The sequence below is a fragment of the Chrysemys picta genome, chromosome 6 (genome assembly GCF_011386835.1).
Source record: "Chrysemys picta bellii isolate R12L10 chromosome 6, ASM1138683v2, whole genome shotgun sequence".
Classification (NCBI taxonomy): Eukaryota; Metazoa; Chordata; order Testudines; family Emydidae; genus Chrysemys; species Chrysemys picta.
Window position 1 is genome coordinate 68,386,412 of NC_088796.1, and position 14,930 is coordinate 68,401,341.

General features: G+C 40.2%; 2 protein-coding genes across 2 annotated transcripts in view; one reads left to right on the plus strand and one right to left on the minus strand.

The window, feature by feature from the left end:
• Window positions 1–14,930, plus strand: part of MAN2A1 (mannosidase alpha class 2A member 1) — a 225,035-nt gene that overhangs the window by 61,982 nt on the left and 148,123 nt on the right. Inside the window, 2 exon segments of the mRNA XM_065599246.1 lie at window positions 8,962–9,089; window positions 10,567–10,740. Coding sequence (XP_065455318.1) covers window positions 8,962–9,089; window positions 10,567–10,740 — 302 coding nt within the window.
• LOC135984317 (uncharacterized) lies at window positions 1,389–3,488 on the minus strand. Its single transcript, XM_065599247.1, has 2 exons — window positions 2,575–3,488; window positions 1,389–1,977 (listed from the first exon to the last, which is right to left on the minus strand). The coding sequence occupies exons 1-2, from the start codon at window positions 3,110–3,112 to the stop codon at window positions 1,475–1,477; spliced, it is 1,041 nt and encodes a 346-aa protein (XP_065455319.1). The 5' UTR covers window positions 3,113–3,488; the 3' UTR covers window positions 1,389–1,474.

The following is a 14,930-nucleotide window of genomic DNA, read 5'->3' on the forward strand; positions in this document are numbered from 1 at the left end:
GCGAAACCCGGACCAGCCAAGGAGGCGATTGCAGCGCGGCGACGAGAGTGATGAGGAAATTGACATGGACATAGACCTCTCACAAGGCACAGGCCCCAGCAATGTGGAAATCATGGTGTCACTGGGGCAGGTTCATGCCGTGGAACGCCGATTCTGGGCCCGGAAAACAAGCACAGACTGGTGGGATCGCATCGTGCTGCAGGTATGGGACGATTCCCAGTGGCTGCGAAACTTTCGCATGCGTAAGGGCACTTTCATGGAACTTTGTGACTTGCTTTCCCCTGCCCTGAAACGCCAGGATACCAAGATGAGAGCAGCCCTCACAGTTGAGAAGCGAGTGGCGATAGCCCTGTGGAAGCTTGCAACGCCAGACAGCTACCGGTTAGTCGGGAATCAATTTGGAGTGGGCAAATCTACGGTGGGGGCTGCTGTGATCCAATTTGCCAGGGCAATGAAAGACCTGGTGATAGCAAGGGTAGTGACTCTGGGCAACGTGCAGTCAATAGTGGATGGTTTTGCTGAAATGGGATTCCCAAACTGTGGCGGGGCCATAGACGGAACCCATATCCCTATCTTGTCACCGGAGCACCAAGCCACCGACTACGTAAACCGCAAGGGGTACTTTTCAATGCTGCTGCAAGCCCTGGTGGATCACAAGGGACGTTTCACCAACATCAACATGGGATGGCCGGGAAAGGTACATGATGCTCGCGTTTTCAGGAACTCTGCTCTGTTTCGAAAGCTGGAGGAAGGGACTTTCTTCCCGGACCAGAAAGTGACCGTTGGGGATGTTGAAATGCCTATCGTGATCCTTGGGGACCCAGCCTACCCCTTAATGCCATGGCTCATGAAGCCGTACACAGGCAGCCTGGACAGGAGTCAGGACCTGTTCAACTACAGGCTGAGCAAGTGCCGAATGGTGGTGGAATGTGCATTTGGACGTTTAAAAGCGCGCTGGCGCAGCTTACTGACTCGCTCAGACCTCAGCGAAAAGAATATCCCCATTGTTATTGCTGCTTGCTGTGTGCTCCACAATATCTGAGAGAGTAAGGGGGAGACCTTTATGGCGGGGTGGGAGGTTGAGGCAACTCGCCTGGCTGCTGATTACGCGCAGCCAGACACCAGGGCGGTTAGAGGAGCACAGCAGGGCGCGGTGCGCATCAGAGAGGCTTTGAAAACGAGTTTTGTGACTGGCCAGGCTACTGTGTGAAACTTCTGTTTGTTTCTCCTTGATGAACCCTCCAAACCCCCCCCCCCCCGACCCGGTTCACTCTACTTCCCTGTAAACCAACCACCCCACCCCACCATCCCCTCCCCAATTCGAGCACCGCTTGCAGAGGCAATAAAGTCATTGTTTTTTCACATTCATGCATTCTTTATTAGTTCCTCACAGAAGTAGGGGGATAATTGCCAAGGTAGCCTGGGATGGGTGGGGGGAGGAGGGATGGAAAAGGACACAGTGCATTTTAAAACTTTAACTCTTATTGAAGGCCAGCCTTCTGATGCTTGGGCGATCATCTGGGGTGGAGTGACTGGGTGGACAGAGGCCCCCCCACCGTGTTCTTGGGCGTCTTGGTGAGGAGGCTATGGAACTTGGGGAGGAGGGCTGTTGGTTACACAGGGGCTGTAGCGGCGGTCTCTGCTCCTGCTGCCTTTCCTGCAGCTCAACCATACGCTCGAGCATATCAGTTTGATGCTCCAGCAGACGGAGCATTGACTCTTGCCGTCTGTCTGCAAGCTGACGCCACCTATCGTCTTCAGCCCGCCACTTGCTCTGTTCATCCCGCGATTCAGCCCGCCACCTCTCCTCTCGTTCATATTGGGCTTTTCTCATCTCCGACATTGACTGCCTCCACGCATTCTGCTGTGCTCTATCAGCGTGGGAGGACATCTGCAGCTCCGTGAACATATCGTCCCTCGTCCTCCGTTTTCTCTTTCTAATGTTCACGAGCCTCTGCGAAGGAGAAACATTTGCAGCTGGTGGAGGAGAAGGGAGAGGTGGTTAAAAAAGACACATTTTAGAGAACAATGGGTACACTCTTTCATTACAAGGTCGCATATTTCGGCTTGCAGGCAGCCATGGTAGGCCACAGTGTTTTGGCTTTTTTAACCTTCTTAACATGCGGGAAAGGTTGCAAACAGCAGCGCATTTCCCATATCAAGGATGAATTGGGTTGTCCATTTAAAATGGGTTTTCAATGTAAAAGGAGGGGCTGCGGTTTCCCGGTTAACATGCGGCACAAACACAAGTAAACCACCACCCCCCACACACACACACGATTCTCTGGGATGATCACTTCACCCCTCCCCTCCACCGCGTGGTTAACAGCGGGGAACATTTCTGTTCAGAAGAGCAGGAACGGGCGCCTCTGAATGTCCCCTTAATAAAATCACCCCATTTCAACCAGGAGAGCTTTCTGGAGATGTCCCTGGAGGATTTCCGCTCCATCCCCATACACGTTAACAGACTTTTCCAGTAGATGTACTGGCCGCGATTGCCAGGGCAAATTAATCATTAAACACGCTTGCTTTTTTGTGTGTAATGTTTACAAATATTTACAAAGTTACACTCACCAGAGGTCTCCTGTGTGCCCTGAGGGTCTTGGGTGAGTTCGGGGGTTACTGGTTCCAGGTCCAGGGTCACAAACATATCCTGGCTGTTGGGGAAACCGGTTTCTCCGCTTCCTTGCTGCTGTGAGGTACCTACAGTACCTCCATCCTCATCTTCCTCGTTCCCCGAACCGTCTTCCCTGTGTGTTTCTCCAGTGAGAGAGTCATAGCACATGGTTGGGGTAGTGGTGGCTGCACCCCCTAGGATCGCATGCAGCTCCGCGTAGTAGCGGCAAGTTTGCGGCTCTGCCCCGGACCTTCCGTTTGCTTCTCTGGCTTTGTGGTAAGCTTGCCGTAGCTCCTTAATTTTCACGCGGCACTGCTGTGTGTCCCTGTTATGGCCTCGGTCCTTCATGGCCTTGGAGATCTTTTCTAATACTTTTCCATTTCTTTTACTGCTACGGAGTTCAGCTATCACTGCTTCATCTCCCCATATGGCGAGCAGATCTCGTACCTCCCGTTCGGTCCATGCTGGAGTTCTTTTGCGATCCTGGGACTCCATCACGGTTACCTGTGCTGATGAGCTCTGCGTGGTCACCTGTGCTCTCCACGCTGAGCAAACAGGAAATGAAATTCAAACATTCGCGGGTCTTTTCCTGTCTACCTGGTCAGTGCATCTGAGTTGAGAGTGCTGTCCAGAGCGGTCACAATGAAGCACTGTGGGATAGCTCCCGGAGGCCAATAACGTCGAATTCCGTCCACACTACCTCAATTCCGACCCGCAAAGTCCGGTTTTATCGCTAATCCCCTCGTCGGAGGTGGTGTAAAGAAACCGGTTTAAAGGACCCTTTAAGTCGAAAGAAAGGGCTTCGTTGTGTGGACGTGTTCAGGCTTAATTTGGTTTAACGCTGCTAAAGTCGACCTAAACCCGTAGTGTAGACCAGGCCTAAATCTCTCTCTGCTCTGGATCTTTCCTCTCACAATAAAATTATGCTTTGTATTGTCCATCTTAAAAAAATAAATAAAACAACCCATCCTTGATCTCACTTGCTTCTCTGGCTACCACCCCTTCTCCCTTTGATTTCTGAGATTGTTGAATGAGTTGCTTACAGATGCTGTCTGAAGTTCCTCTCCTCCAATTCTATTCTAGACCTTTTTTCAGTCTGGCTTCCACTGCTTGTGCTCCATTGAAACCACTCTTGCCAAAATCCTCAATGATCTCTTCCTAGTCAAAACTCACCAGTACTCCATCCTCAGCTGCCTCCACCTGTCAGCTGACTTCAATAACATTGACCATGCTCTTTTTGAAATCTTGTCCTCTTGATTCCATGACTATCCTTTCCTGGTTCTCTTCCTAATTCTCTAATCACTCCTTAAACTTGTTCTTTAAATGATCCTCATCCCCCTCCAACTTTCTGTGGGGTTTCCACAGGCCTCTATCATTTGCCCCCTTCTCTTCTTCCTCTACACTTTATTTTTAAGTAATCTCATTTACAAACACAAATTCAACTGCCATCTGTTGCTGACAACTCAGAGTGCTACCGCTCTACTCCAAACCTGTGTTCTTCTGTTCAAACTAAAATCTTGACCTGTATTTCTGACATATCCTAGTGGATTTCTAGCACTCATCTTAAGCTCAATAAGTCTAAAACAGAGCTCTTAATCTTCCCCTGCAAGTCCTCTCTCAATTGCTGGATGGCACCAACATCCTGCCTGCTACTCAGGGCCTTAACTTGGGTGTTTGACTTGGACCTCTCCTTTGGCTCCTCATGTTCAGACTGTCTAAATCTTGCTGATTCTTTCTGCATAATATTTCTAAGATACCGCCTTTCTTATCCAACTATTGAACTAAAACTGTTGTCCCAGTTCTCATCATCTCATGTCATCTCATGTCTGTTACTGCAGTATCCTTTTCTTTGGCCTTGACAAATGCAATCTTGACCTGCTCATATCCATTTAGAATGCTGCTGCAAAGGTGATTTTCCTAGCTTTTTGCTTTGACCATGTCATTCTCTTCTCATCCCTCTACTGGCTTGCCCCCTCTATCATATCAAATGTAAGCTACTTGTCTTCGCTTTCAAGGCCCTTCACAGCCTATCTCCACCCTACCTATCATCTCACATTCTCTATTGGTATGTTGACTCCTGCCTTCATCGGCCACTTGTTAAATTTTCAAATAAGCACGTTTGTGATTTCACCCATGCTGACCTTCATGCTTGGGAAGAGCATCTTATAAACATCTGCACAACTACTTTGGTATCCTCCTTCAAAACCCCTCTTTTAAAACTCTTCTGTAAAACCTCTAGAAGGTTAACTGTTTGGCAATGGTCTCAGCACACAAATGGCCTATCAGCTTAGTTAATACTGTTTCTTCTTCAGGTAGATGCAGCTGTGTATTCCACATAAGAGCTGGAGAATTTTGCCTAGCAGTACACGTAGGGACAGTATTCATGCCTTATGGGTGTAGCCCACCCTCTAGCTATATGAGGCGGTGTCACTCCAACCCCCCCTCAGTTCCTTTTCACTGCCCATAACTGGAGTTGGAGCTCAGTGGATATCACTTCACATTCACTTATCTGTTTTCTAAGAATTACCCTTCCATGTACTGTATATAGTTTTTATGTAGTTAGTATTCTAGATAGTGTTAGGATACTTATTGCCCTGTGTGATGCCCTCACTAGGGTTCAAATACTACCTGTAGAGTGAGTGTAGTGATTCCTAATAGTGATCCCTACATGAGGTGCTTGCAGTGTTCAGGCAAGGGGCATACTAAGGAGCGGTGCTCTTATATTTAAGTTGTTCACCAAAAGAACCCAGGTGGTCAGTGAATTACGCTTGAAGCAGCACCTTTCTGAGCAGGCCATGAGGCCTGGACTCTACACTTGTCCAAGACTTTGCCATGGTTGTGGCCTCCACTGCCATGATACTCAATATGCAGAAGCTCAGAAACTACCCAGTTCTGCCACCTCTATTCCTAGTGACTAGGGACCAAATTTTTAAAATGTATTTTAAGTATCTAACAATGCAGATAGGCATTTAGTGGAATTTTCAAAAACACCTAGGTGAAATAATTGAAATCAACCTATCTGCATTTTTAGTTTCCTAAATACCTTCTAAATCTGGCTCGAGTACCTTACTATGCAAGTGGCTTCTGAATCAATGAGATTTTTTTTACAGAATACAGTACTATTCCATGTGAATAAGGGTGGCAAAATTTGGCCCTACAATTTAAAGTCCATTCACCAAGTGATCTAAAATCCCCTCTGATAAAGCCATTTGGAATAATGTAGCATACTAAAAAATTCAACATTTATGTTTACAAGGAGAGAAGAAAAGCTTGTGTCCAAGATTCCATAGTCTCCTTTTAGATTTTTTTCATCTACAAAAGTCTGAAGTAAGGGGGTTAGTCCTAGAATATGTGCATAATTACATATCTTTCCCTTTGCTTTGCATGGTAAAACAAGCTAATGGGAAATTTTAAAGTATTGCTGAACTTGCTGACTTCTTAGAGTAGACCTCCTGGTAGCCATCTTTTTGCCTGACTAATAGCTGCTTGGCAGTGGGTTGCAGAGGTATTATCCGTTGAATCAAGCTTCTTTCTTTCTGGATGTGTTTAGAAAGATCCTTGTTGTTGATATTTTTATTTAATACTTACAGAGATCACATTTTTCTAGGACTTGTTTTGATGTTTTCTCTCTTAATCTGTCTCTCAAATATTTATTACAGTAGTTGTCACTGAGATCATTTTGGGGGGAAGAATAGTTTTACTAGTTTTATAAACCAGTCACATTGGTCAGTTACATTTGTTTTTGCAGCATTTTAGCCGTGTTGGTCCTGGGATGTTAGACAAGGTTGGTGAAATATCTTTTAGTGGACCAACTTCTGTAGGTGAAAGAAACAAGCTTTCAAGCTTCTTTAGAGGTCTGTTATATTATCAGTCTCACTAACTCTTGACAAGAAAAAATATATAAAAAACAGGATGGCAAGCAAAAACAAAATTACTGTGTGAAATATCTATTACTGTATCTCCGCAGAGAGGAACAAATTAACCTTGTCTTGTTCTGATTAAAAAAAAAAAAAACAGCACAATTTGATGTACAATTAATTTACTCTTTGAAAGGAATTGTACTATATTTCTAGTGGAACTCAGTACCCGTGTTATGTATGAATTGTTAAGCACTGATCTTCCTGGCTTAAAAGTAGCGTGAATTAGCTATGAAAGTTAAAAATGGTCAGAGTGCTTTGAGACCATCTACTTTTTTAGGTCTTGCTATTTATTTATGTGTATATAGTGTTTAAAAATATTTTTCTAGTGCTCATAAAGTGCAGAGTCACTTTTATTGAACTTGATCTATAGTAAAGTTAGTCTATACTAAGATTGTTTATTAGATTGCTAACAACTATCTAGGGTCTCTGTGTTGGTCTCTGTTGTGCAATGGTTTATCTCAAAGACAGCTTTCTCTGATAGCTATGACATTTTGGGGTGCAATTCAGACAAATGAGGGGCTATGTCACCTCTGCCCTGCAATGTTGGATGCTTCACAGCGCCTTGCTGCTGTAGCTACCACCTGTGCCACTCCACAAACAGCATGCCTGTCACACCCTGAGTGCCCGTTAATGGCCACAGTTCTTGTTAGGAACTATGATCCCAGCAGCCTGTCAGCAAATACCAGCCGCACTCTGGCTTCCACCAGCCTTGGTTATTATTTGCAGGGTGACCCCAACACACTCCCAGTCCCAAATTTTCCCTTAAAAATATGTGTTCTGTACTTCTCAGCTTTCTCCTGGACTGTTCAGGTGTTTTAGGTCCGTTGTTTCTATAAGGGAACAATATACAACAACTTGCCTCCTTAAATAGAGCTACCCAAAACAGTTCACAACACTGGATGAATTTTGATTTAAAGAACAAAAAAAGTTTATTTAACTACAAAGAGAGAGATTTTTAAGTGAATACAAGTAGTAAGTCATTAAGATCAGAAATGATTACAAGAAAAATAAAGATGAAATGTTTCCTAGTACTAAACTTAACAAACTAGACTTGGTTTAAGCTGAAGTTCTTACAACAGGTTTTCGGTGCATTGCTGACCAAATTCTCAGGCTAGGATCTGCTTGTAAGGTCCAGTAGCGGTTTCTTTTGTCGTCTTGGGTGAAAAGAGAGATGGACAGGAAAAGACAAACTGGGTGTTATTGTCCCCTCGCTTTTATAATTCAGTCACCCTTTGAAATGTATTTTCCTGAGACTCCTAGATAAAGTTCTTTCCAGCTAAGAGCAAGGATACATGGAGTCTGGTGGGGAAGAGAGGTTATACTGTTTCTTTTCACTTGTGTATGATGAAATGCAGATTTTTTCTTCTTTTTTCACTCTCTCGTTGTTTGAGGACTCTGTTTATAGCTGGTATGCAAATTGTGTTAAACATACATCCTTTAGTTAAGACAGGCTAACTTGACCACTTCTACCTAATTGGGGCTACGTGAGTTTGAATATGTGCCTTTAACATCGTACGGGGAGATTTCATAACTTTACTCAGTATTGCGACATTCATTTCAAGATATTATTGACCAGTGAGTTTAATTTTCAAATGATACCTCCCAAGGCATATTTTGTACAAAGATTATTACAGTAGTGCTTAGGGTGTGAATACAGAAATGTTTGGTCACAATAGCATCAAAATATGGTTTACTTGATGTTTAGGGTTGATTTTTAGTGTCCAGTTTTGTTAGTGCTGAGCAGCTCTTATAGCCTTGGCTCTTTTTTATAGTGGGAGTGGCAGCGACTGCTATAAGCAAGTCCCTGTGTACTCTGCATTAAACTGGATCTAAATACTTGGTTTGTGTGGCAGACAGGTAATCTTACAAGTTTCATTAATTTTCTAAAATGGAGGCTTTTATTGAATTACACTTGAAATTAAAGAACAATTAATACAGCATCCCCTGTGGTGTTCTGTTAAATTCAGCTTAATTTACAGCAACCTAGACTTTCAATATTTGCATGTGCAAGATTTTTGCATTGACAGTGCATAATTGTATAATGGAAGTTAAGAAATGGGAAGCTGAAGGTTTGACAGTGTGGAGGGCATTTTGTGGCTTTGTCCCCTAGGTAGGTTGGTTATGGGAAAAAGATTGAGATTGTGGGATAAGCTCATTAATATTTCTGTTAAAATGGTTTCCAGTGAAATAGTTAATTTTAGATATTTTGGCTCTATTCCCATGTGAACATCTATTACAATAAATTAATGGATTCTATAAGAGCTACAATATATTCCCTTTTATGGTTTAGTAGTTCAGATTTTACATGCTCAGTGCTATTACTGTGAACACTAAATTTCATGGATTTTTACTTTATAGATATATTATTTTGTTAAATCAGATTTGCACTTCTGGACACAAGTTTACTAAATATTTTTCTCCCAGATTAATAGAAGATGGCCAGTTTGAAATAGTATCAGGAGGATGGGTCATGCCTGATGAAGCTTCTCCTCATTACTTTGCTTTAATTGACCAGCTGATAGAAGGACATCAGTGGCTGGAGAAGACTCTAGGTATATATATATGTAATTTTTGTCCCCCAACTTGATTGTTTTAAACTTAAACACTGACAAAGAACTAAGTCAGTCAGCAAGTGTTGTACAATGTTTTGGTGACTGACTATAAGTAGGCATCAGTGCAAGCTAAACTATTTTCAGAGAAACAAATCTGTGCGAAGATAGTTACATTTTTGCTGAGTTTATGATTCTGAAAGTCTAAATGTGAGGAATATTGTTCATGTCTACTCTGTTAAGACAGCCATAATTCTGAAAAGTGACTTCAGACCTGATTCACAATTTCTGAAGTGGCAGTCAGTGACATGGCGTGGGTGCAGTGGTCTGCCTATACATTGTAAATTGCAGGATTGGCACCTGTATTTGTGATGCTCGTTTGCAAATATAGGTTCCCAGGCTAAGAGCAGGTAAACTATTTTCCATTCTATTATTTTTTCTGTCTTGATCTGTGGAAGAAACTTATATTACTTAAGCATAATAAATGGGGAATAAAATTTGCTTTACTATAGCACCTGTGAACCCATGGTTTCATGAAGGAATTGGGAATCATCAGTATTGTCTCTGCCAACTTTTCAAAATTCATGAATCAGGTCCAAAATATCATGAGATTTTCAAAATAATTGTGGGTCCTTTTTATTTGCCATCTCGTTTTTGAGCTTACAGCATTCACATTTTCCACCTTTTCTCTCTAGAAGTAGGGGCCAGATGCTTACTACTACCTTTTCAATGAAAGCTGACATTTTTGTATAATTCTAACTGATTAATGGGGTTTTAAGTAAAATATGAAATATTGTGACACAACAAAAATGCAAGAGACAGCAATAGTGGAAATACTATAGACTCTATTGTACAGGTTTTTATTAAGGGCAAGAGATTGGCCTACTTGTAATTATATATGTATATGCTTCATTTTTATATATATATATATATATATATATATATATATATATATATATATATATATAAATATTTAATTTGGACTTTGTAATGATAAAGTGTCTTAAGCAGACTTGTTTTCTTTCTTTCATTTATCTACTTAAACTGTTTGTTAGAGGATGTTGTGAAGGCCAAGACTACAACAGGGTTCAAAAAAGAACAAGATAAGTAAGTTCATGGAGGATAGGTTCATCAATGGCTATTAGCCAGGATGGACAGGGATGCAAAACCATGCTCTGAAGTGTCCACAGCTTCTGTTTGCCAGAAGCTGGGAATGGTCAACAGAGGATGGATCACTTGATTACCTGTTCTGTTCATTCCCTGTGAAGCACCTGGCATTGGCCACTGTTCAAAGACAGGATACTGGGCTAGATGGACCTGTGGTCTGATCCAGTATGGCCGTTCTTGTGTTCTTAAACTAAGTGCTTTTCACCACTTGACTTTTCTGAACACTGGGTTGAATAATATGAGTGTAGCTTTCTTTGAAATGAGAAATAAGTAAGAAAGATACAAACTTCTGACATATTCTGCTGCTCAACAGGAGTAAAACCGAAGTCTGGTTGGGCCATCGATCCCTTTGGGCATTCGCCAACAATGACTTACCTTCTGAAACGCTCAGGATTTTCCAACATGCTTATACAGAGAGTTCATTACTCAGTTAAAAAATATTTTGCAACCCAGAAGACGCTAGAATTTTTTTGGAGACAGAACTGGGGTATGTATTGTTTTCTTGGTATCACTATGTCATTTGTTGCTTTATACCTCCTGAGAATTGGAAATAGGCATTGAATAAACAGTTGTGAAAACCTCTACAGCAAACCTAGTGCAGAATGTATTAAGTAATTAAAAGTAGGGCTAGTCAAAATTTTAATATTTTACTGGTGCAAAAAACATTTAAAGAAAGGAACACATTTCATTGCGTTCAAAATTTTGATTTTTTTTTTCAGAATTTTCTTCTTTTCTGACAAAAATGAGAAAAAGACAAATGTCATTTAATTTTGAATTTAAAATATTAATTTTGTTTTTTCTCCTGTCTTATTTTTCTACATTCTTTCCCTCTGGAAAGATGGGTGGAGAAAAGTGGGTTTTTTTAAGTTACTTTCTCTCACATTTTAAAACAAAGCAAATGTTTTCCCCTTGTTTTCAGAGGGCGGGAAGAAGTAAAAAGTGGGAAACCTTTTTTTTTTTCTTCCCCTTCTCTCTCTATTTTGCTTTCTCTTCTTATTTTTTTCAGTTGGGGAAGGGAAAAAAAAGGGGAAAAGAGGGAAGAGTAGCGTAAGGGTGCAGCGAGAGAGAGACTTTTTTTCTTACAACAAAAATTGCAACAAAAGTTTTCAGGCATTTTGCTGAGATTTGAAGGTGTAGAAGAATATGATTCTTCCATTTGTTTTTAATTTTGTCAAGCAGGACTTAAGAATAATCTTCTCAAACAGAATTTACTAAGCAGGATTCTTAAGAGTAATTCATCTTCTCAGACAGTTGGGGTGGTAGAATTAGAATGCAAAGGCTAAAGTTTAATCTAGTACATCAGAATTGTTAAGTGAGTATTCAGGTCCCCTTTAATAACAAAAAAAAAAAAAAAAAAAACCTTTAGTTTCATTAACAGCTCTAGCTAAACAAACCCTATTCAAAAATTCAAGCAGGATATAGATCAGGTTTAAAGGTTAAGTATCCAGTATAGTAAGTAAATGTCAGCAGATGGATATTGGCTAGAAATGTATATTCTGTTTTTGTACATGTTTTTACACCATGCTCATTACATAGTATGAGTGCTTTCCAGTAGTGCATTAAGCAGCATGACTAAAATCTGTCATGTATTAGTTCATTCATTCTTTCCCCAGAGGGAGAAGTGTGTGTAGTGGGATGTTTTTGTTTCAGAATTTTAAAAAATAATTAACATTTGCTATTTGTCGGATTTAGAGTAGACCTTGTCAAAAACATGCGCCTTTCGTGTAAAGCGGAGGCTGGTGAGGTTTGTAATGGTCATTAGTTCCTGTGGGAGTTTATTCCACAGTTTTGGTTTGCCTTGGCTCCAGAGAAAGTTCCGTGTACTGCATGAGCTAACTTTACCCTTATTGTTGAAAGTTCCATTGTGCCAGAGGAGTGAAGTTGTTAAACTGTCTTCATCCTGGAGTAATTTTTGTTGTTAAACTTATTTTTTGTGTATGCTGCTCAATTTCTAACTTGACATAGCTTTTCTAAATGGTAGTCAAAATAAACACCGATGATACGGTTCATGTCCTAGGGTTTGGGTTCACATCAGAGTATTCTAGTCTTTCAGAACTGAAGTCACCTTTAATTCTTCCTGTAAATGATTTTTTAAAAAATGGTTTTGGCCTTTTTTGTTTGATAGATAACAAAACACTTATCTGGCTTTCTTTTTTTGGTCTTATTTTTGCTGTTTTATCTTAAAAACATCAGGAATGTTGCATATTTTCTTCCCTAGAATTGCAAAGGATTTCTTGGGGATATCTGAGTATATGTATTGTGAATACCAGGACCTCCATTGAAGGTGTCATATCTTTTTGTCCATTGGAGTTAAATAGGTACTAATAAGACCCCTGCTGCAAAAATCAAAATCTCTTATCTCACTTGCTCAGTTTTCAGTCTCTTGTGTTGTCGTAACTTCATTAACTCTCCAGTAGTTTTCAAGTGTAACCAAGACCCGAAGGAAAAATCAAACACTTTTTTGACAAAACTTTCAGGTCTTTTTTTCACATCCATAAAGTAGTAAAAAGCTGATTCCCACCCCTATTTTTCAGCTCACCTAAAAAGCTGATTGCCTGCAGACTTAAAAATATTAATTGAGCACCCTTTGCCTAATATTAGATGTCCTGAATGGATATGAATCGCATGGAGAGTGGGAAATTAGATTTGAGTGGATAAGAGATCGTAAGGTCTTAACAAATCTGAAATTAAGACGGAACAAATTCACCATGAAAAAGTAGCTAACTCTTAACAATCTAGTACATAATCTATTAAGCATATTTCTTGGTAAAATCCTATGAAATATTAAATGTTAAAAATTATTTACATGCTAACTTTAAAGCTTGTATTAGTTTTACATAAATTGACTGCCAAAAGTTGGCAGAGGACATGGGTGTTAGTGTTTATTTATTGATCAAGATTGGGACTCCAATGTAGTAGTATGCTGAGAAATATGACTCAGCCCCAATCAGTTTACAGTCTAATAACGCAGAAGTATTAAAAGCATAACATTAGTATGTAATATAATTATATCGCCTTCCACCTGATAATAAATAGAAATCTAAATCTGTAATGTGTCCCTACTTCAGATGACTATCATCAGCATTGATTTTTATACCATTATCGTAATCCCAGTCAAGCGAATATTGCTTATTTGATAGATGGGTAAAGGACCATGGGAGAGCCAACTGCGTTGTGGTTTGCTCCTTCAATTAGGATGTTTTGAATGATGATTTTAAAAAAGAGAGGTGTCTCAAAACAAGTGAAGACATGGTCCCTGTCCAGAAAAGTTTACAAATTAAATTCTGCATGTCTGGCAAGTGTAAAGTGTAATAAAGGGGAAAATTTGAAAGAAGGGTGACAATTACGATTTTTATTCCTCCCACCCCCCAAAAAATCTTGAATTTTTTGATATTTATATTTGTTTCTTTTCCCTTGCTTTTAATAGACAAAATGGCAGAACTGAATATTTAGGAGAGCTTGAATGAGGTGAGGGAGGTGGTTAGGCAAATAGATTTGGGGAGGATGTTCTAAGCAGAATGTGCAGCATTTTAAGAGGTATGTGGAAGTAGACCTATTGAAATGAATGTTCCTGTTCATTTGCTTGGCAGTAGTCTCGTGTTGCTTTAAGCACATGTATATGTGTTTGCAATCTAAGGACCTTGAGGCTGTACATTTTAATTCAAATAATTTAACACTCCTTTCAGACATTTTTTCTTTTTGGGTTTCAGTTTAGAACTCCTCCAATTCCACTTCCCATATGCATGGTGATCTGATGTTTTGATTTACTAGAGTCAGTTCTGAGTGGATAAGAGTGTCTTTCTCTTGTCAGGTTATATTGAAAACCAGGCCCCAACCAGGTTGCTGGTTGGTTGGCTTCCCTTCACTCATTGTCTCCACCCTCTGCAGTGTCCCTCTTCCTACAGTACAGCAGTTCATGTCACAGCAACCTTTATTCTTAGCTGCAGGACCACACCCCTCTTCCTGTCCTCTCTACTGAATTATTCATATATTTAAAGTGGAAATGAGTGGGAAGCTCCAAACTCTGGTGCAAAATCATCTGGTGAGTTCTTGTGTTTGGAAGTTTTCAGGTATATTGAAAGCATAGGACGTAAATAGATGGTACATAAAGATAGATGGGCTTTACAGTCAGCAATTTGCTCTACCTGTTGCTTCCTATGACTAAGCTCACATTGCATCCAGATTCTGCAGATGTCAAAATTTCTAGTTGACTTACATTATACCCAACTACCAAACACAATCCTAGTATTTAATATCTAATCAAAGGATTGTAAATGTTGACAGTTTAAGAAAATCATGATAGTAATTTGTGCTTAATTTACTTTTTATCAGTATCTTATAGTAATTTCCTGATGCTGTTTTACTTAGAACCTCTTCAAGAGAAAACCCTGAGATGCCCACTAAAATTTTAAATTCTTATTTTAAAAGAGAATCTGACCTGTTGAAAAATGTACCTCTGTCTTATTTGAGCTAAATAAATGATTTCTCCATGCAAATTAATAACAATGGGAATTCTTTTGGGTAAGCACCACTGAAAAATTGAATGATAAAAACATATAGAAGAATGGATTTTGTCTGTTACAAAATTTAGGAAAATTCAATTACAATTAATTATTCATTGAGGTATTGTCTTTAAGATAATTTAATCATTAGAGACGTGATCCTACATTAATTAAA